Source organism: Meles meles, chromosome 14 (genome assembly GCF_922984935.1).
Source record: "Meles meles chromosome 14, mMelMel3.1 paternal haplotype, whole genome shotgun sequence".
Taxonomy (NCBI): Eukaryota; Metazoa; Chordata; class Mammalia; order Carnivora; family Mustelidae; genus Meles; species Meles meles.
Window position 1 is genome coordinate 14511146 of NC_060079.1, and position 23416 is coordinate 14534561.

The following is a 23416-nucleotide window of genomic DNA, read 5'->3' on the forward strand; positions in this document are numbered from 1 at the left end:
CCGTTGGCTCCTTTTTTTTTCTAGCATATAAGAAAGCTCTGTGACGAACATGTCTATCTTCATGCACTTGTCCAACTATTGCCTTAGGATGAATTCCTGGACGTAGGACTTACAGGTCATTGGTAAGACACTATTTTTGAAAAAAAATTTTTTTCTGAATTAGAAGTGATAAAACAGATTTAGGTGCATGCTAAGTTTCCAGTGCTCTGTCGTACTCAAAATTTTTTTTAACCAGATAAAACTGTTTTTTAAATATGTCCGAAGAATTTAAATGTTTTCAACATCCCAGCCCCTTCAAACTATATAAATATATAGATGACAAGCACAGAAATCTAACATTGATTTGGAAGACAAGACATATCCTAATTTCAACAACACTTTTATTATTTCTTTAATCAGATGAGAAAAGCAGGGAAAAAAGAGGAACCCACATTTGTAAAAACGATCTCCAATTTTTAAAAACTTGTTTTTATTTTTCTGATTTAAAAAATTACATATTCGTCATAGAAAATTTGGAAAATACAGAGAATAAAGAAAATATGAATTTCCCAGAATCCAACAATACAAGAGATAGCCTTACAGTTTCACTACTTTCTCCACATACGCATTTTTAAAACAATTTGCTGCACTCCTTCTCTCCCCCACCGGACCCACCAGAAAGGAAGGGAAGGCAGGTCCTTGAGGTCCGCCACACCATTTCATCCTCACCGAAGGCTTCCTCCTTGCTGAGCTGTGGCCTGTTTGCCTTACTTCCCAGATTGCTACACAAAAGCAAAAGCCACCCCTCTACCCTCCTAAAGCAGGGCCAATGATCCTAGGCCTCCAGAACTCCAAACCGGAGAACGGGAGAACAACAAAGTCAACTTCCAGCTGCCTGCTGCATTTCAGAGCCAGGTTTCTCCCCGGTAACACCTTGAAGATTTATCTCAGCTGATCAACATCTGAAGCAGCAACTAATACCTTATAAGATGTATACAGCACTTTAAAGTTTAGCAAGTTCTCTCACATTTTAACCTCTGCGAGAGTCTTCTGAAAGGGACAAAGCAGATATCCTTGTGTATCAGAAAAGGGAACCAAGGTGCAGAGGAGCTGAGTAAAGGTCATAGATAGTGAATGGCAGAGCTTGGATTTGAAGCCATAAATTGACTCCAAGGTCAGAGCTCGTTACCTACCCATTGTTAACAAACCATTCTTCAGACTGACAACTAGAAATTAAGAGCCAGAAGGATCTTCAATAAATTACCTAATCTAATCCCTTCTTAATAGTCACATGTAAGGAAAAGAAGTCCCAGAGAAGCTAGGTGATTGCCGAAAGTCACCAGCTTTCATGATGAAGAGGATCTAAAGGCCCAGTCTTCAGACTCCCAGGCCAGTGCTCACGCCAGTCGTCCCTAGAGAGATGTTCTTTAATAAGCTGGTCTCTCATCCGGAGTCTTCTGGTTAGCCAAATGTCAACCAGGAATTAAAATCCTAAAAGTGTAGAATGTTAGAGCCAGAAGGGACCTTGAAGACCACCACAGGCAACCCACTCACTTCACAGATGAGGAATCTAAGGTCCAAATCCCATGGCTTTTGATGTTCAGTTCTATGCATGTTCCTTCCACTCAACGTATCACTTCCCTTTTGAGTAGTTAAAAAAAAAATCTGGCCAAAGATTTTACTTCCTTCTTTGACACTCAGCGTGCCACAGGCCACAGATCAGCAAAATCAAAGTGAAACTAAACGGGATTTGAACTCAGAAGATACCTCGTTTGCAACAGATGTACCCACCATGACTTATCACAAAATATCTGAGTTCTGCTGGGTTCTAAGCAGGCTCTCCCACTCTCTGCCCTCCACCCCCCAACCAGAGAGAAGGCCTACTGAAATCCCTGCGTCCTAGGAAAGGGTAACTATGACCCTTTGGAAGTCACCATCCCTTTAATCTGCAAAAATGTAGCAATATTGTTGCGCTAAAGGCTTTTACTCCACAAATAAGTCAGGAATCCGTATTAAAACTGGCAGCACATCAGAGTTGTCACAGTTCGCTGACCCCAATGGACTCAGACCTGCTCCCACCATCTTTGTGAAACCCCCACCCCCATCAGCTCCTCAACGCCAGCTAACCCTGACTCTTCTGCGGCAGCTCCACGGTTCTACCGCTAGCCTTACTTCTCTAATGAGATGGAAAGCTCTTTGAGGGCAAGAGGCTACTTCTACCGCCCCTCTAGCTTCAAGAAACTTGAAGGATAAACCAAACCATGTGTAAAATCAAGCGCGGTCACAGAGGTGTAAACAGGAAGCCAAGGAGCGCAGAAGACGTGCGTCTACTGCTGGGGAGGAGGGTAGCTGTTGGGTAAGGGAACAGATCCGAGTCTTAAAGGGCTAGTGGGATCCGTCGGGCAAAGGTAGGCGGAAGGCAAAGCCAGGCAGGCGGGCCAGCGTCAGCACAAGCAAGGAGAAACAGTTCAACGTTGCCGTAGCATCAAGTGCAAGGCGGGGAGTGGTGAAAATTGAGGCTGTAGCGGTGGGCCCAGCAAGGAGGCAACAGGCAACAAGCGCGCGTAATTCGCGCTGACCTGTACCGGGAGAGCGGCTTACGCAATTCGCGAGTAAACGAATTTGGGCGCCCATTGCGAGGCTCTCTCAATGACCGCCGCGCCAGCCCCCTCCCCCGTGCACCTGTGCGCCTTCGCAGCTGCCAAAGCAAACGCAGGGCTGCCTCAATCCGCTAGATTTTCAACGCGGGCCGCACACCGCCCCCACCCCGGCCACGGCCACGGCCAAGGCTGCCTCGGGCCCCCCGCCCCCTGGCCCGCTCGTTTCTCCGCTCTGGTTTAAAACGCCTGTTGACGCACTGTGGCGGGTGCCTGCGCGCTGGCGGGCGGCCCCGCGGTTTTCTCTGCAGTTGTCACCGGGGTTCCTGAAGAAGAATCCCTGCGGGCCTCCCGACCCCGGGCTGGGGAGGCCGGGGGCGGCCAAGGCTCCCTCCGCCCGGCTGGCCCGGGGCCTGGCACGGCGGCCGGGCAGGGGCCGGTGCCATCTGGGGCTTGCGCAAGGCGCAGTGCCGAAATCAGTCCTCCCGGGAAAGCGCAGCATGGAAACAAACAAACAGGACCGGCCGCCCTCTCTCGCCCCGCGGCTGAGCGGGCACCGGGGACAGCGCGGGCTCCCCCGCAGCCTGGCTCGGGCAGGGGCCGGGGCCAGGACCCCGGCAGGCGCGGCGGCGGGGGTGCGGGGGTCGCGGGGCGGAGCGGCCCAGGGCAGGGGCTCGCTCGCTCGGGGTCCGCGCGCCGGCGCCCAGGCCGTTGTCATTACCTGGCCAGTGTAGTTTTCCCCGAGCCCGGGAGGCCTCGCAGGAGGTAGAGGTGTTTCCTAAAGCTGTGGCGGCGCGGAGGTGTCCCACGCGGGGGTGGCGGGGCCGGCGGTCGAGGTTTCTGCTGCTGCTGCTGGAGGCTCAGCCTCCCAAAGGATTCAAGAAAACTCTCCTCCATGGGGTGGGGGCTGGCCGCGAGAGCCCTGGGTTCCCTTTCCTGAAGTCACCGTCTTGGCCAAAGCTGTTGTTTTTGTGGCTCTCCGGCCATGTGATAGATGGAGGGGCGGGCGCTCGGAGCCCAGCCCCTCCTTCCCACCCGAGCGAGCCGCGCTGCGTGGGAGGGGGCGTCCCTACCTGGAAAACTGGGGACTCTGGGAGACTGGCAGCCAGGAGACCCTGGGTGATGCTCCCTACCCCCTGACCCCCAGCCCGCTCGCCGACCCCCTCCCTTGCCTCTCGGTGCCCTTCGCCCTGAGGGGAAAGGGCCTGCGGGTTGAAACACAGACACTTCCCCCGGCCGCCCGCCATGGAAGTCAGGCCCTCTGCAACAACCCTCCTCCATCCACCCCCCACCCCCGACTGGCCTAGACCTTGAACGTGAAATAATTTTAGTCAACGATTAAAGAACGTGAACAGCATTTTGAATAGTAACAGTAAAGTCCATTGTCTTCCCCAGTTCGGGAGCACCAATATCTGGCTAGTGTCCCAGCGGCTCAAACCGCTGTCCCACGGCCTGTGTCATTTCTTTCTTCTTCTTCTCTCTCTCTCTTTTTTTTTTTTTTTTTATCCTTCTTTAGCCTGCCAAAAATATTCTTAGAAAGCTTTGTTGCTTCTACATAACTTTAAATCTCATCAGAAAAAGCACCCCTTAAAACTCAAATTGATATATGGTGGTAGCATAAACGAGGTCTCAGGAGAAGACCTGCACTGCCCAGGTACTTGCTTGGCTGCCACCTGAGAAGACGCGGCCTCTCTGGAAGGATTTCAGCTCCCCAGGGAAAGGAGCAGTCTCTGGAAATCATTTATAGCCAAGTATCCAGAATTAAGTTCTGAGTTCCAGGAACTGGTGAGTGCCAGTTGCTTGATCACCATGGCACTCCCCAGTATTTCACACTCAAGAGTGTGATAGACTGATCCTATTTTTTGAACCACAATTCAAGATGCATGGACCGAAAGAGACAATATTGAAAGTGCCATGTTGGAAAAATCCATGATATATGGTGGCTTTGGCTGTAATAATTACAGTAAAGCAAATGCATTTTGTTTCTGGCAGCTAAGGTATGAACATTTTGAAAAGGAATTGTGAAGAAAAGCAATTTCCTTCTGAAACAAAATCCAGAGATTTCATAATAAACTTTTGAAAGAAGGACCTAAGTAGGGAGGGACTCTGTGCTGAGAATCACACATTCCCCTTGGGATTCCCCTGGAGTGGTGGCGGTGGGGAGATGAGCCGCTCACCCTTGGAATTCCCTTCCCAGAATCAGAGGAAGGATCTTGGCACTGCTGAGAAAACTAGAATTTCAAAACCTTCTCTAAATATTAGGGGAAACCCATAAGGAACAGAGAACACACATGACTCATAAAAATAGTGATGCTTAAATGTAGGTATCCTCTATTTCTATGTATTCTATCATACTTCTCATAAGAGAGTTTTGCCCAGCCTCAAATACTACCTTTTTCATTCTAGACTTGCACCGTACAATGCAGGAGCCACTAGCTACACAGGGCTATTGAGCACTTGAAATGTGGCTAGTGCAGATTGTGGTTAAAATACACACCGAATTTTGAAGGTTCAGTATGAAAAAAATGTAAAATATCTCAGTAATATTTATACTGATTCTGTGTTGAAAAAATACGTTGGTATGTTGGGTTAATATATAATTAAAATTAATATCCCTGGGCGCCTGGGTGGCTCTGTGGGTTAAAGCCTCTGCCTTCGGCTCAGGTCATGATCCCAGGGTCTTGGGATCGAGCCCCACATCGGGCTCTATGCTCAGCAGGGAGCCTGCTTCCCTTCCTCTCTCTCTACCTGCCTCTCTGCCTACTTGTAATCTCTGTCTCTCAAATAAATAAATAAAATCTTTAAAAAAAATTAATATCCCTTTTTTTCTTTTTGTTTCTTTTTGCTTTTTTAATGCAGACACTAGAAAAGTTTAGTTAGACACAAAGCTAGTATATTTCTATTAGTGCTGCATGAGACCTCCCATTCACTTCTATCTTCTTCTACAGAGGTGGTCCCAGGTGAGGTGGGATGGGGCACAGGAAGACACACAGCTTCGGGGTCTAGAGGTTGTAGTATATGGAGTCTGCAGTGTCTGGCAGATGGAATGACCGAGTAGAGGCTGAGGCATAAGAGTGTGATGCTCAGAAGAAAATTCTGAGCTAGAGACAGAGCTTTGGAAAGCTTTGCCCTATGAGAAAAAGATAGACAAATAGAGCAGACAGCTGAAGAGGGGGCCCTGGGGACACCAGCATGTAAGCACTGTGCCTTTGAAGTGGATCTGCCAAAGGAGAGTAGGGGAGAGCGATCAGCAAAGCAGACAGAACTCTAAACTAGAGATGTATGAAGGCCCAGGGAAGAAGAGCTTCAAGGAGGAGAAAATGGACAGCAGTACCTGGAAGTGAACCTGGACATTTTTTCCTTTTTTTCAATCCCCACATTTAACTAGTCAACAAGCTCTAGCTGTTTTTTCTGATTTATTCCTCTAAACGACACTTTAAAGTTATCTGTTTATGTGTTTTCCCCCACTAGACTCTAAGTACAAACAGTATCACCCTTGTCCCTCCAAGATCTAACAACGCAGCTTGACATTCAGAAGGTGCTCAATAATTATATGTGGACCGGAACTACTTTCTCAATAGAGAAGTGTGATCTTGGGATTTACTAAATATTAAGAGTAAACCAAGATCATGGTAATGTCAGCGAAGGAGTAAACAGTAAACGTATTGACGGATCTGAGATCCAGCTTGCTCTGAACTGCAATCACATCTTTGCTGGTTCTCTCTTGGTGGCAGCCTCCAGAGATCTGGGCTAACCTGAGTCCAAGGATCCCTGTGGAAACACTCCTTAGTGCCCTCATTTCATCCAACCAACTTTTCAGGGTTCTGTTCCATTTCTCGCTTATATGATGACCAGCACAATCTTATTTGGCTGAACTTGAAACCCTTACTGTGACAGGTGGAAACAAAATTATAAATCATTTTTGGAAAATGAAACATTCAAATGTTCCTCTAATTATTACTGTTTAAAAGACAAGGAAAAATGAGATACATAAGAACTACTGAAAACCAGGAACTTAACCCTCAAACCTACAGCTCCAAATAACCCAGGATTTGGAAGGCCTAGTTATAAATCAGCCCCAGGTTTCTACCCCAGAGATGCCAAGATGGCAGAAAGTCTGAGACCAAGATGGAGCTTTCGAAGTAGTCTAACCAAAGACCCTTGAATGTGTGGAACCAGTGAGAACATGTAGGCACAGTTTTCCCAACGCTTTCCAATCCTATGTCTTTTCTTCCCCTGCCAAAATTTTTCCGAATTTTTTTCCTCAACAACATAAGCTAGACTTATCCACATCCATATTCCTCTTGTCATACGTAAGTGGTATAAATGGAAAGGACCGGAAGGAAGTCTAGCTGTGCGTGTGTGTAGACTCCTGATTGCCCCGCAGCTCCGTGCGCACCTGCTGCCGCTTTCTGCCTAATCTGACCAGTCAGAGACAGGACCTTGTCGTCCTCTCTACCAACACTGTTCCCTCCTGGCTCTTCCCTCATCCTTCCCTTAGAAGCCAGATGGAGGCTGCAGGAAGCTAGGAGAAGTTAAGGAAAGGGGGACACAGGAAGAGAAGTGATGCAGCATACGTATGTCTACTTGGCTGAATTGACAGGGGAAATGCACTGGTGGCCTGGGAGAGGTCTGCCATGCAGAATGTCCTCTGGATAAGCCTGATTTTGCTCAGCGTACTCCACTGCCTCTGCCTCCCACAATCCATCCCTTATTCTTTTTAGTGCCATATTCCTTCCCCAAGGTGAGGACCATATCTTCTTTCCCACAGCACATATTTGCCACTGTGCACAAGAGTACTTAAGGACTATGAGCTTTAAAGCCTGGGAGCAAGAGAAAGTCAGCCCATTTTTCTAAAGTTCCATTCTGGAAATTAGGGCAAGATAATAAAGACAGGGGCTGGAGAAAGCTGGGGACATTGTGGAACCTGGCACAAGCCTAGATAGATGGTCAGCTGGTTTGCATCAGTTCAGCAGAAAGGTGTTTCAGAACTGGTCACTACTCATGACCCAGTCATTGTTAAATATTTATAATATTACCCTTGGGTAAGGCACAGCAGTGTGGATTCTAATGTATTTGTTAGAAATCCATATAAATATTGCCAGTGAAGGCCCCTAAGAAAGCAAGTCTTTGCCAGATACCTGAGCCCCCTCTGCCAATGTTTATGCCTCCACACTAACACCAGCCGTCTTCCCTGAAATCATCCCACCTACGGCCAAAAGCAAGTCCAGTTTCACAATGGCTCTAGAAGCCTACAGAGAGAGCAAGACTCTCGAGGAGTTCAAGCAAACCCTGAAGACCCTGGTCTCCATCTGGAACAGACCCACCATCTGGTAGAAAGATGAACTAAAGCTGTACGAAATGAGCATAAGGGAAAAAATAAAGCTATTTTAAATAAAGCCCTTAATTCCCAATAAAGATGGCAGATGGAACACAAATATTTAATTGCCACTCTCTCCTTGAAACCCCACTAAAATGTCGGGGAGGTTTGTTACTATATTTAAGTATAAACTATCAGAAAAAAGAGAGAAGATTACAGCAACAAAATTCTGAAAACTGCAGAGCAAAGGCCACGTGTTAATTTGGCAAAAACAAACAACTAAACAAAAAACCCTGAATTACAGAAAGCCGTGAGTCAACACAATTTACCCTGCATAACCCCTAAAATTTCAGGAACTAGAAGATTTGGAGTTGGAGGCAAGGCTCTAAACAGGAAGGTCAGTTGGAATTCTGTTTAAGAAACAAACGTCCAGAGTCAGGCAATTGCCCACCTCCTAGAGAAGCCTGGAGGTTCATTCCCTGGAGATGAGACAGGATAGGACGGAGCAGGAGGTAAGATAAGACAGTCGGGGCTCCCTTCTGAAAACAAAGGGAGTAGGAACATGCCTATATGTTGGACAGTGAGTAATCCCTCCTTGTTTCTATTTTTCAGATATGAATTTTCATATTTGAAGTTTGTTAAACTAAACTAAACTGAACAGTTTTTAAACTAAAACAATTTTAAAAGATAGTTACCCCGAGTGTGGCACAAGTCCCACAATCCCTAACCAATATCCTTGAGCTCAGATTTGTTTCAGAATTCAGAAAGTGTGTGTTTGTTTGTCTGTCTGTGTACAGGACATGTGTATGTGTATATATAACCTTATATTCCGAATGGGGGCTGGGCAGCCCATGGTAATTAAACACATTAATATTTCTGTAATGAAATGTATGAATGGTCGCACTAGGTAGGAGAAAGAAGGAGTAAAACTAACCTGTTAAAACGTCGAGTTTTGCTCCCAACTTAGTTTTAATACCAAACATTTAAAAAACAAAACAAAACAAAAACAACTTTTGATTCAGAGCTTTTTGGATTTCAGAATATTAGAAATGGAATCACAGACCCATACTTAGATGTAAGGCCTACCCTTCCATCCTGATGCGATTTTTAAAATAAACTACTAAAGTTTTCTGTGTCTTATTTTCTTCCATAAAACAAATTAAAGTAGGGCAAACATCTTCAAATTTAGAAAATAAAATGTTCAAGTTATTACCTCTTTTGTTGAGTTTTTTATTGTTCAGAAAACTAATCAAGAACAGTTGGACAGATTATCCAAGCCAGTTTTGGTATGCCATGAGTATATCGCTGAAAATCATCCTTGAGTGGGCACTGAGCATTCTTTCTCGGTGGATAGGATCTTCAACAGCGCCAAGAAGACCGAAGAATTCAACTACAAACAAAACACAGGCCAAACAAGTCCAGAGAAAACAGTGACCTACATGGGATCTGCTGTCAGTTTATCAGGCTACTTCCCTATTTATGCCACTCCCCTGGCATCTAGGTCTTTACTCTGTCCCCACAGTCCCCACATCCGGCCTGGTCCTGCCTCTTCCGAAGGGTCAGTCTCCCTCACACTGACCCACCTCCTGTCTCCAAATCCAAACATGTTCTCTGTCCTATTCCCTGAGGATCCAGCTATTTACGTGAGAAAGTTAATAATAAATACACTAACTCATGCAACTCATGCAACTCATAAACCAAGTTTATGGAGTCAATGTGTGACTCTCCTCCATAACACAATTTCTGTTCTGTTCTGTTCTTTGAAATGTCTGGGACATTTCAAAGACAATGCTTTAACTCAAGGAGGTATTTAGAGAAAGGGAATTAACCCTTCTAAGAGCCTATTATTTTTCAGGCACTATGTTAAGTACTTTGCACAAGTTGTTTCGCTAATCCTCATGTAATATTCCAGGACAGGTTGCTATTATAAATCTATTTTCTTACAGGTGAAGAAATTGAGGCTCCGAGAGGGTGTCTTGTTTAAGGTCAGCCAGCCGGCCAGCAAGAGCTTCACGCTGGGAACGCTTCCTCCTTCTAGCCCTCTCCCCACCTCCCTCCCCCAGAAAACACCCTGGTGACCACAGGAAGAGGATTTTGAAATAGGCAGGGACTTGAGGGTCCTAGAGCCAACCACATACTCCTGCTATTTCCCTCTATGCATTTCTATCTACCCCTTGAGGCCCACTAATCAACACATTATGCCAGACACAAAACAGGGAGGCATGTTCTCATTATAATTATAAAAAATCATGTGCATAACCCCAGTGTTGATAAAGCACCCGCCCCACAAGAAAGGACTAATAATTAGGGGTGATTTCTTTGTAGGAGAAGATCAGAAGGCAGTCTAGCACGAATGTGGAAGATGAATATAAAAATCAAAAGTATTATCCTGAAAGAGTCCTTGACACAAAACATCCAAATTCAGCAGATGGAAAAGACTCCCGAATTGGTCACAGCCAAATCTGTCCATGTTGGCTGCGTGCATCCCGTACTGATGTCCCTTGTGGGGCCACCTCATGGGGCGGGGGGGGGGGGGGGGGGAGACACTCCCTTCCTAACTTCAGCCCCAACACAAACTCCATGAGGGCAGGACTATTTTCATGGCTAGAGCCTCCAGGTTTAGCACAGTGTCTGAACCGAGGCAACTTGAGAAATATTTGTTGAACGAATAAATGAATTCCTTCACCTGCTTTCTCTGGAATTGCTCAGCGCCTCTTATCCCTTCTCAGACTACATTTATCCCACATTTTCTAAGGGTCCGTCCAAATCTTAGGCTCTTTTCCGAAACCTTTAGTCCTTCTCCTTCCTGCAGCAGACCCAGTTTTAAAAGAAACAAAAACATTTTTACTGGGTATATGTATATTTCTAGCTGAGAAATGGGAACCCAGAAAACTCTTAGAAATAAGATTAAAAGTAAGAAAGAAAACATATGGTAAATGCAGAGTGCATTCAATTCTTATCAAATGCAGACACATATACACTAAAATCATAGCAGCTGTGTTTATTTCATAATTTAGGCATTTGAAAAAAGTGCAAAGTGTTTATTTTAAAGTCAGCTCGATGTCAAGTTTAAAATATAACGTGAGTCTGTCTACATGTTTTACCTCCTTTCCTAAAGAATTTTTTAATATTTAAACATAACCTATATTCCTAATTCCCAGCTCTCATCACACAACAATCTGGGGCAGAGGGGCAAGGGTGGTAATCCCTCATTAACTGTGTTGACAGAGTACTCTAAAATATGTTCTAACCACTAAAGTTGGAAAATAAATTTGGTAACGACAATCTAAGCTTTGTTGTATTTCACAAAAAGATCTGCATTGAAAGGAAATGGAAAATCACATGTGCAATGGCACACAGGGTTGCCATGGTAACAGACTACATTTTTTATATTTACTCTTCAGTTGTGGTACATAGAGCTATTACAACCAAATAATGTCAACATCCACTTCCTTCTGATCACACAGAGGTCTCTGGGATAAGCTGTACTTACAGTTCTGGAAACTCTCATTTTTAACCAATCTTCTTTTGTCTTTTCTAGAAATTATAATTAAAATACATATAGTGGTGATTAATATTTGGCATTGGGGTTAAGTTTGTACCATTTTACTTATGTAGGAACATTCTCAAAATGGCAAAAGAAAGCTAATAACTACAAATGTCCATTTAAACATTTAAAATATTGGGATTGTATAAGAGTGTGTGTGTGTGTGTGCATGTGTGCGTGTGTGTTTGGGCACCAATAAGTTCTCGATGTGGAATGAAAAGAAATAAGAAGTTTAGAAAAATGTATTTGGTTTTACTAACTGGGCACAAAAAGAAATCTTTCCCACAGCTGTGCTTACTTAGATGAACAGTTAAGAAATACCTACTAGCCTGAACTATATAATTTTATGTTTCACTAAACCACTTACCTCATAATGTACCCCTAGCATTGCCTCTGGGAACATTTTTTTTTAAGATTTTATTTATTTATTTGACAGACAGAGATCACAAGTAGGCAGAGAGGCAGGCAGAGAGAGAAGGGGAAGCAGGCTCCCCACTGAGCAGAGGCGCCCCGCCTCTGGGAACATTTAAATCACTATTAACTAATGCCAACTCTCTTCCCACTACATTATACAGTGCACTGCCTTTTCCAGAATTTCTATTACCTTTCTAACCTTCCCCACTAGTCTTCCTCCACCTGGAAAATGAACAGCCTGTCAGAACAGTCATGTCTCTCACTATGGACCAATAGAAAATACCAGTAATGAGGTGCTTCCAAGTCAAGTAAATATGAATCTAATGTGTCGCTGTTACTCTATCATAACAGGATAAGACTGTGGGCTGGACAGGGGAAAGATGTAAGGAAGAAAGGGCTCTCCCAAACTGGGCACCTCAGTCATCCACAGTAAGCCCTTATACCAGCCTCACTGCAGCAGAATTGGGGAATTAAACACAACTCTCTCTTAGGGATGAAGTGAAAGAGCATGTGCTATCCACCCATCCACATACAATCCTTCTCTAATTTAATATAAGGGATGTAGCCTTCATATCACATTCAGCGATCAGATTTTCTCCAATTGTGTGGGGTGTGTGGTGTGTGGGTGTGTTTTAAGGAAATCAGTTAGAGAAGGTCTTCTTTGAAAGCCATAAAAATATACCTCAACTGATGTCTTCCACTGTAAATAGATCATCTTCAGTGTCTTCCAGTCAAGGGAAACCACACAGTCATCAGGCAACAAAGATTCTGTGGAAATAAAAGGGAACAAATTTCATCTCTAATGTCATGCAGATATTGACCCTAAATGTGAAGATATGCAAACATGATATATAGACCGACATAATGGTAAAAGCCTGGTTTGGAAGATACTTCACCAACAGCTAAAGCAGGAGTTAGTCTGTCTCAGGGCTTTACTGGTAAACACTATCCTGACTCAATGAAAATGCATATGTATCATGTAAATGACATGTATCATAGCTCATACTCTCATTAAGTACCTATATATCAATAACACATACATATTATATAACACATATTATATATGTAATAACTTTAGGTGTTACTGTTACAGCACATAGGATTTCCTCTATTTCCTCTTTTCCTGTGATGCGTATAAACAGTGCAACAGTAGCCAGTTTAGTCTTTGCGCAAACTGGTCCTTCCACATAAAAGTGTCTGGGGGAAAACCCTCACAGAAAATTAGGATGGTCACAAATTTTTCCAAACAGTGATATGCACATATCAGCCTTACCAAACCACACAAAATATTTACCTCATATATCCTCACATGTCCCTGGCAACATAGGTAGCTTTGTTTCTTCAGGCCTGTATGTGGCTTTACCATATAATGCGTCCTAATACTAGGATTCGTTTGAGTTCCCTGCCTCCTTTACAAGGCCACTGGCCACAGATACATCAGAGCTTCACTTATCCAACCTGGCCAAACAAATCAACACACAGTTTCCACTTACAGTTTTCTCCTCTCCTCTTATAAGCACCTGCCACATCCAAACCTGAAATTCTGTCCCCATGTCTTTCTTTCCAGCCACATTTGTATAAGCACTGCTTATAATTCACTTCCACACTGAAGCCATCCCCCTCAAACCATAACCGCATATTCTTTTCAAGCATCCCTTAAGCCCTGCTAACCTCGCTCATAAAATATTCATAAGCTTGTCATTTATAATTTCTATGTACAATAATTTTGTTTGGTGTTAGTCTTGTCTCCCCATTTAGAAAGTAAGCTATTTGATGAATGAGTTCTATTTCCTCTAGAAAGCTTTCCAAAGCTTAATTAATGGATGCCTGATCATTATTGCTGATTATGATGGTATTGTGCATTCAAGGGAGGAAGAAGTTTAGAATCTTTTCACACCAGTGCCTTCATGCTTTCTGATGCTGATCTAAGGCAGTGCTTGTTAATCTCTTCCAGCCATGAGCTGCCACCCCCTCACCCCTGTCCCAGAAGCTGATAAAGTCTATGAAATGTCTCAGGAAAATGGTCCAGAATGGCACAAAAAATTTTGCATATAATTTTAAAATATGGACCTAGGACCAAGACCACTGACCTAAAATAACTTCACTTATCATTTAAAATTCCCTATAGCAAATGCAGTTTGATTTTTTTTTAATCGGCATATTTCTTCAGTGCATCTAGAAAGATAGCATATTGCAGCAAACTGTTTAAGATGTGATTCTAGGCAAAATTTACAAAAATGATAAACATAATGCTAGAAATGCAAGAGCCTGCTAATAACTGTGATCTCTTGCCCTGAGATTTAGCCAATCTCGGATCTGGGTTCTGAGGACCCATTCGCTGCAGAACAGCAGAAATTTAGGAGCAAAGTAAAAACCTCTGGAAGATAAGCTGTGAGATAAGAGCAGGGCCCAGGGACCCAGCTGGTGTAGAAAAGAAAGAATATCCGGAAGATACAGGATAAGTATGGAGATTGGAGCTTTGACTTCCTGGCTCTTCCTGTTCAGTCCCCAAGGAAGGGGACACATTCTACTCCAGGAGATCCCTGACACTACCACTGATTTACAGATAAGCAAAAATGGGGATATGTGCTCCCTTTCCTGTGTAAGACACGTAGCATCTTAAATATGTTTAGTACTTAGAAGAAATTTATTTAGAATTTTACTTAGCATGTTACAAAGACATTCTCATACGTTTTAATCACCGGTGGGTTTTTCATTTCCGAAAACAACAATAGCAAGAAGGAACATTTCAAGTCAACCTGTCAGACTCCTTCTTAATCTTCTTTTTAATATTCTTCTCAGATAGTTGTAAAACTTAACTTAGTTCAGATATTTTTCATCATTTAATCTTCACTCCTCTCCCCTCTCTACTATGCTCATATCTACAAATCATACTGCGAATGAGAAAGAAAAGGGTCAAGTGCCAAATAAGGGAAATGTATAAAATAGAAAGATTTTTTTTAAAAAAGGGTAACTCTTCTCAATTTGTTACATAATTACTGTTTGCCTGCCTCATCCTTTGTTCTTGTCAGTGTCTATTTATACCGAGAGTCCAAAGATTCTAAGTGTTCAAAGACATTTAAGACTGCCAGTCCTCAAGGTGGAGGCATGACTCTGAAGACCGCGCACCATTTGTCACGGGTCCTCTACTTCCACTACTGAAAGGCAACACCAGATCAATTAACTGCACGAAGTCACTAACACAAGGTAGAAACACTTCAAAAAACTACTCCTATATGTTAAACTAGAATTTTTATTTGGAGTGAATAAACATAGTTTACCCATTGGAACTCCAGGTGATCCAAAAAGCTTTACTAGTTGAAAGGCAAACCCTTGTGATAATTGCAGCTCAAGGGAGTCAACACCAGGGCTTGTAAAATCTTGGTTATCTTCAGTTTGCAAGAACTGTAATGGCTTAGGTTCTTCCCATGTCTCCAGCTTCTCATCAAAACTTTCATTTAAAAAGTGAAGATCAGAAGTGACCCTAAAAGAGTACAAAGGATCAGGCCGGCTACTTAAAACTTCTGAAGAAACAAACCCAATGTCACGTGGTTGGTTATCTACTCTTGTTTGAGATTTGGAAGTCAAAAATGATTTCATGCTTGTAAAAGATACCATCCGAAAGCTAAATGTATATTGTAGCACAAGAGAAGGAATAGGGTTTTTGTAAAAATATACAGAGTGTGTATTAAATGGCAGGTAATGAGAATAAGATCGTCTACCAACATTTAGAGGAGGATCTTCCATAATATCAAAGTAAAACCATGATGGGTGATGATTAAAGGTCATGAGTTTTTGCGTGGTCTCCTCTTTATTACGTATTTCTGAAATTCTGTCTTTTTCTTCTTCCAAAATGATTTTTAGTCCATGGCTTTCTGTTAACAAGCCACATTCACCTCTTTCTTTTACATCGATATAGCTCTGTGCCAGTAAGTTAAAGTTTGGTGCCAAATTGAAAAGCCGTTTCTCTCTCCTTTTCTTATTCTTTGTTGAGTGTAAGTCACTCTTTGAGATATCCAGGTTAGGCAAGCAGCTTCTAAAGATACTTGTTTCTGTTGCTATGATTGAACCTGTATTCTCAGTTGAAGGTGACAAATCTTCATTTTCTATCAAAAGCTTCTCCTCTACCAGTGTTTCTGGACTGCTTCCTGGTACTGAAGTTTCTTCGGAAGTGGAGATCAATGTAATCAATTGTCCCCTGCTGTCTGGAGAGGCCGATTTTTGCCATCTATCTTTCTTTGGTCTTTGTTCACATATAAACTTATGAGGTCCCTCAGGCCAGCTCCCCAAACAGGATTGTCTCTCAGAGCCTGGCTGTAATTCTTCATCAGATAGACTGTTTGGAAAAAGAGCCCAAAAACTGCTTTTAGTTGCACTTACTCCTTGTTCCGTTCTTAAACCTTCATCTGAGGTTCTGGACGCATACGGATGGCACAGGATTGTTTCATTTTGGAGTCTCTTATCTACCTTCTCTCTCTTTTGCATAAATGAGCTCGGGATGTGAGCAGATCCGCTCTGGACGTGTGATGCCGTGGGACGCCGATTTCCAGGACGCTTCCCTACCTTTGTGCTAGAGCACTCATCACTTGTTACGCACCAAAGATTCTGAGTCGTTGTCAGGCCAGTCACTGAGTTTTCATTTGGCATCAGTGACATATTTAGAAACAAATCATCATTTTCTCTGGGGAGATCATTTTTTAATGTATTGTCCGGCTCAACTGCAGATACAACATTTGGAAAACTATCTTCGGGATTTATGCTTTTCCATACTTCGTCTTTGTGGCTGTTCACTAATGCTCCTCGTTTATTTCCCAGTGCACCAGTGAAAGTGCACACTGATTCTCTTTTGGTGTCTTTGACATCTTCCTCTTCACTCTGAGATGGGTCCTGATCTCCTAGTGTATGATAACTTGCAGTTTCAAATGAGTTTTCCCCCATGATTTTACTATAATTGTTCTGCTTTTTATTTCTTTTTCTGTTTCTCTTCTGTTTGGCTTTGCTGAGCCTGTGCCCAGTTTTCTTCAAATCTCTTTCTCTGAAATATAAAAGAATTAAGAACATTTATAACTTAATTATTTGTATAACACTAGCAAACTAAAACATACTCTTATTGTGCAAAGTTACAAATCATTAGTACAAGAGATTCTAAAGCATTGTGTACTTCGTGGTGTAATTTTAAATTACTTTGAAAAAGAGGGAAACTTTAATTCTCTCAGTTAAAAATGAGTACACTTCAAGAAAGTTACAAGTCATTTTCACATACTTGTTTCATAAACCAATAACTTTATGAAAACTTAATATTTTGCTTAGGAAGATATTATTTATATATGCAAAATATTATATAAATAGCCTACCAACAAACATCTTGGTTTTTCTAAATTTTGAATTTTGGAAAGTGTAGCTGGCTTAGTCACACAATGGGACACCTGTAGTAGCTTTAATAGCTAGGTTTTCACTAGACATGAAAAGTGTGGCAATTAAATTGCTCCATCCAATTGCAAAGAACATTCGATGACAAGCAGCAAAGTCCAGCATTTGTGATATGCTTCTAATTGCCTACCTGGCAGTGGCTCCAAAGGAGAGGTTCCACCTTTACCTTGTGAAGTGTTTATAAATGTGTGAAGGCATTTTTGGTGGTTACAATGACTGGAAATGTGTCACTGGCACTTGGTACTGAGGCCAGGGATATTTCCCATCCTGCAATGCCAGAGACCATTCCACAGTAAAAAATTATCCCATCTAAAAGAACAATAGTGTTCCCACTGAGCACACTAAAAGTTCACAGTTGTCCTTAATTGAAGGTAATCTTTTGAAAAATCCTAACAGAAAAAAGAGGATAGAGAACATTTTCTAATATAGAATATAAAGGTCAGGTTATCTTCTATAAGGTACAGATAGAGACATAGTAAAATGCAGTGGGGGGAAGGACAACAGACACAGCTGAGGGAAAAAAAATCGAGGAAAGAGAACAGAAAAACAAATAAACAATTAAACAAGCAAACAAACATGGAAGCCAAAAGAGATAATGAAGAAAAAATTCAGTTGATTGGCTGGGTGTTAGACAAAGGAACTTGTAAAATCTACCCCTGGTCCCTGGCCTGCTTTATTCCATCCCATGCTGTCAGACAATTTTCAATACACATACACCTTGTTCTTTGTCCCCTAATTGCTGCTGTCCTTGTTTACACATTCCTAGATGTTAGTGTAGAAAGAACGTTAGGAAATGCTAAATTACTCAGAAGCAGTTGTGATGGGACTTCTATAAAAAGAATGTCAATTAAAGAATGCCATATTTGGCAGTAACTCCTCATAGTCAGGTCTAGCTGATTCCAGCGAAAGCTTTAGTGGAAGCCTAAGGTGCAATAAGTTAAAGAGACTCATACTACAGACTAGAATATTACTCTAAAAACAAACTGCACTCTCTTTGACCAAACATGAACCATCCATCATAGGGAAAGGAAGAAAGGGTTAGGTAGAGCTTGTTGTTGCCTTATTTACTGCAGTAAATGGTAATACACTGAGGACTTAAAACTCATGCCAGGACTGGTGATTCTGTGGAGATGAAATCTCTTAATGTACAGCTTGAAACAGATCTCCACAGCACAAGGAAAGAGACCCCTAATCAGGGGAAATGGGGTTACTAGATATGTATGGTTTGACACAAAACAGGTCATAACTCCCTATGCAATCAGGAATTCTAATGTCCACAATGTGACTTTGAAAACTGACTTTAAAAAAACAAACTATTCATTGCACACTTGCTATGTATGAAGACTAGTTGCTTTACACGTACTAACTCACCTAATCTTCACAACAATGCTATGCGGTAAGGCAAATGCTAGTCTTATCCCCATCTCAGAAAGGCAACTGAGAAAAGAGAAATTAAAGAATTAGCCTAGCTACAGCCACTGTGGAAAACATTATGGAGGTTCCTCAAAAAATTAAAGACAGAACTACCATATGATCCAGTAATTCCACTGTGAGAATACTGAGAATATACCCAAAAGATACAAAAACACTAACTCAAAAAGTTATCTGCACTCCCATGTTCATAGCAGCATTATTTACAATAGCCAAGACAGAAACAACCAGAGTCCTTTGAGAGATAAAGAGATAAAGAAGCAGTGGTATATATATACAACAGAATATTATTTGGCCATTAAAAATAAGGAATTCCTATCATTTGCAACAACATGAATGGACCTTGAAGGCATTATGACAAGTGAAATAAGTGAGAGAGAAAGACAAATACTGTATGACCTCACTTACATGTGGAATCTTAAAAACAATACAAAACAAAAACCAAACTCATAGAAAAAGGAAATCAGAGCTGCAGTTACCTGATGTGGGGGCTTGGTGGAGGAGGAATTAGAAGAAGGTGGTCAAAAGGCACAAACTTCCAGTTATAAGGTAAATAAGTCCTAGGGATGTAATGTACCACATGATGACTATTATTAACACTGCTGTGTGGTATACAGAGAAGTTGTGAAGACAAGAGATCCCAAGAGTTCTCATCACAAAGAGGATTTTCTTTATTTTTAAAAATTGCATCTACATGACATGATAAATGTTAACAGAACGTATTGTAACTATTTAACAACACAAATAAATTAAACCATCATGCGATCCACCTTAAATGTATATGGTGGTAGATGCCAATTATTTCTCAATAGAACTGGAAAAGGAAAAAAGAATTTGCCCAACGTCACATGGCTACTGGCAGGATTCAGACCAAAGCTGGCTGTCTCTAAGAGTTCATACTCTTTAACCATCCTGCAAAACAGTTTCTTAATTTAAAAAGAAAATTTTATAAAAATACTTCCCTTCTCTCACTTTCTTCTCTCCTCCCTTTCATCTTCAAATTGTCACATATACATAAACAGAAATATTCAGCCGGTAAGAGCTAGTCCTTCCCATGGAAAGAGCAGTTGGGCCTTGACTTCTACTATCACCTAGTAGTGACTCGAGAGCTTTCTCTTGTCCTCTCTCTTTCTGAATCAAAGCAAACACTAAACAACAGCAGAAAGTGAGAAGAGGTGGTGCGGAGCAGAATCCATCTTCCTAATCAGCCTCTATGTCAAGGCCCCATATTAGCAGTCGGTAGATGGCCTAAAATTTGGATTGGCAAATGGGCGTAAGGGTCTGCTTCTGGAATTTATTCATTTGTCACAGGGTGGAAGTAGTGAGAAATGATCATATTCTGGATGTATTTTAAAAGAAAAACAAGCAAGACTTGAAAATAAATTAGATATAGAGTATAAGAAAAAGATCAAGTATGAGTAAAAGGATTTGGGCCTGAACAATTGAAGGGATGAAGCGGCCATTTACTGAGACATAGAAAGAAGCCTATGAAAGGTATGTGTTTAGAGACAGAGTCGCAAATCGGTTGCCTCAAAGTTCAGAGTTTGAACCAATAGACTAATCTGTCCTTATAGCAGAGGTTAGAAAGGGGAGAAGATGAGGGCTTTGCCAATATTCCTCAAGGGTTCTTTTGTTTTTTGAATGGATTACAATCTGATAGCTATTTAGAAAAAGGGGAGTAGAAACCTGCTAATAATGAATATTTCGTGATGTCATGAAAGAATGAGGTGTCTTAAAAAATAAACTATCAAAGTCTGGGAAATCAGAGAATTTATTAAGGTAGTTTGTTAAAAGAGTCGGTCAAAGGAGACACTAAGGATTGGAATTTCAATTGAAAATACAACACAATGCCAAGAAGAATGAAAATCAGAAGTCTGACTGCACAGGGAAGTGTGCCTGCACCTTGTACTAGTTCTGTACCATGAAGCTCTCTATAGCTACCGTGCCTGATGCAGCATTTGAACCAGGCCTTCTGGAAAGAAAACACAAACCAATAACTGACTTGTGAAGCAGTTGGGAGAGAAGAGAAGGGATGGTGTAGGTGATAACTTCCATTACAATGTGTATGTATGGGAGGTGGCTAATCAGTAGATATATTTATAAAGTGTGGGAGGCTCATCAAACCTGTGCCAAGGCTCATTAAACTTGATCTCATTTGTGCTGATTCATTTAGGGATGAATGGCACCATTAAAAGAAAAGAAACATCACTACAAAGAAGTTAGTCATGGAGAAGAAATCAGGAGAGTTGGAGGCACAGGCTGTAGCTTCAGAAAAGAAAAAGAAATGAACAAATAGTAACACATCTCTGATTAATAATATTTTGTTTTCTAGATGGTGGCTGAGAATCCACACTCCTGGGTAGGAATGGGTGTACCTCTTAAGAATAGAAGGAGTGTTTGCTCAGAGGCAAGCTAACCTGACCAAGTGAGCTGTGACTTGAGGACAGAGGAGAGAGAACATCCAGATAAAGACAAAACTAACTAACTACTGGGGGCAAACAAAAGGTATAGTAAGTGCCTAAAGTAAGGAGCTGAAACCAGTATTAACTTTTTTCCTTTTTTAAGATTTTATTTGAGAGAGAGAGCAAGAGAGAGACAGAGAGCACAAGCATGGGAGGAGCAGAGGGAGAGGGAGAAGCAGACGCCCCACTGAGCAGGAAGCCTGACTAGGGGCTCCATGTCAGGACTCCAGGATCATGACCTGAGCCAAAGGCAAACGATTAACCAACTGAACCACCCAGGCACTCCTAAAACCAGTATTTTCAATTGGAGAGGTCTCTATGCTAATTCATGAAGCATGAGCAATACATGAAGTAAAATTCGATTAAAACACACACAGATTGTAAAAGAGAGGTCTAACAGCTTTTTGGAATGACTGCAGTTGAACAAATCCAGGCATAAATCTTGGTCCTGGTTCAATAATAAGCTGTAGTGAGATCTTGGGCAAATCAGATTTCCCTTCTAAAATGGGAATAACATTACCTCCTTACAGAGTTGTAAAGTTTACTAATATAGATGGTCCTAAATGACCTATACTTAACTGACACAACAGATTTAATAATCCTCTCCATTGCCTCTGTACAATATAATGAGTGATGCCAATGGTACAAAAAAATGTTCCCAGCCTACTGGCTGCTTTCTAGTACAACCATACCTTTCTGCTCCCATTGTTTAGGGCTGTATATTTATTTACAAAGAGACAGATGAGTTTTTCCCAAGTCTGTTTATGCTAATTATAGTTGTTACTATAACTATGTGGTTTGATTAAACACTATGTAAACATTACATCAATGAGTGCAATAGGAATACAAGAAAGTTTCTATAAAAAACTAAATTGAAGTAACTGAATTGATAAAGATGAGGCATTAAACAGTTGTTATCAAATGAAGTATGGGCAGGATGACAATGAAGTTTGGTTCAAAATCGTAAAATCCTGTAATTCTGCATTCACATTGCTTTGAAGATTTCTTTGGGTTCTCCTTCCAGCTGACATCAATAGAAACAAGAAATTCTTGGCAATGTATTACAGGTATGGCTTATACATAAAAAAATAAAATAACCAGAATCATACACTAACGAGAATCATACAAAAATATTAGTGAATGGATGTATATGTAAGCATGCATTTTACGTTCAAATAAAAAGATTAGGGGCACCTGGGTGGCTCAGTGGGTTAAGCCTCTGCCTTCAGCTCAGGTCATGATCTCAGGATCCTGGGATCAAATCCCACATGGGGCTCTCTGCTCAGCAGGGAGCCTGCTTCCTCCTCTCTCTCTGCCTGTCTCTCTGCTTACCTCTCTGCTTACTTGTGATCTCTGTCAAATAAATAAAATCTTTAAAAAAAAAGTTTAAAATATGTATCATCTCTTAATGATTCCTCACTTAATCAACTTTTCCAATGAACAAACCATCTGCTTGTCCCAATTATCTTAGATTAAAAAGACTTTTATTGTAAATAAAACACTGTAAATAAAGCACAACCTCTGGCACCTGATGAATATTTTGTCAATGGCAGCTTTTTTTTACCACATATCAACAACAAAATAATCTTATATAGTCACTAAGACTCTGAGGATACTATTCAAGATTAGAATGTGACAGTGGCTAGTATGATTTATACAAAAAAGAACAGTTGAGACAGAAGAGCTGGAAAGTACTCAAAATGTGATTTATTTAATATAATGGCACATTATCAGAAGTAGAGTAAGATTTTTCAAGTGTCCAAATACAGACAAACTGAAAAACCCACAATCTTTATCAGAGATTAAAATATTTTTCTCAGTACTTGATAGAACAAGCGGACAAAAAAAGGATATGAAAGTTATAAATAGCACAATTAATAATGCTCAATATAATGATTATATGGAGCACTACATTAAAAAATTAAGCACATTCTTTTCAAGCCATTTGGAATAGTTAGAGAAATTAACCAAGCCATCATGATAGCCTCCATAAATTTCAAAGCATTGTTAATATACAGATGATATTTTTTGACCATAATGCAATTAATTTTTAAATTAGTAATAAAAGCTTTTTGGAAAAAAATTTTAAAATGTTGAAAAATTCATGGATAGAAAAATTTGTAATGGAAATATGTACAAGTGAATAACAGGAAAAAATAATTACATATAAAAGTGGCATTTGAGGGGATATTTCCCATAGATGTTCACTTTTAAAAAAAGCAAAAGTACAAAATTA

General features: G+C 41.3%; 2 protein-coding genes across 8 annotated transcripts in view; both read right to left on the bottom strand.

Annotated features, from left to right (window-relative positions):
* The window catches only part of N4BP2L1 (NEDD4 binding protein 2 like 1), a 39142-nt gene extending 30004 nt beyond the window's left edge, over positions 1-9138 (bottom strand). Inside the window, exon 1 of one of the 5 annotated variants that reach the window (XM_045978122.1) lies at positions 9110-9138. Coding sequence is in view for 4 of the 5 variants with exons in the window: in XM_045978119.1 (XP_045834075.1) it covers positions 3298-3473 (176 nt within the window). In the remaining variant the exon portion in view is untranslated. Of the gene's footprint in view, positions 1-3297; positions 3841-9109 lie in introns of those variants that run through there. The other 4 variants (XM_045978119.1, XM_045978121.1, XM_045978123.1 and 1 more) reach the window with 4 other exon arrangements.
* The window catches only part of LOC123925035 (NEDD4-binding protein 2-like 2), a 114280-nt gene that overhangs the window by 27400 nt on the left and 63464 nt on the right, over positions 1-23416 (bottom strand). For 2 of the 3 annotated variants that reach the window (XM_045978115.1, XM_045978116.1), the window contains 4 exons: positions 15139-16892; positions 12540-12625; positions 11390-11433; positions 9152-9286 (listed from right to left, as the gene is read on the bottom strand). In XM_045978115.1, the coding sequence (XP_045834071.1) occupies positions 11410-11433; positions 12540-12625; positions 15139-16892 (1864 nt within the window). In that variant the 3' untranslated portion in view covers positions 9152-9286; positions 11390-11409. Of the gene's footprint in view, positions 1-9109; positions 9287-11389; positions 11434-12539; positions 12626-15138; positions 16893-23416 lie in introns of those variants that run through there. The other variant, XM_045978114.1, reaches the window with a different exon arrangement.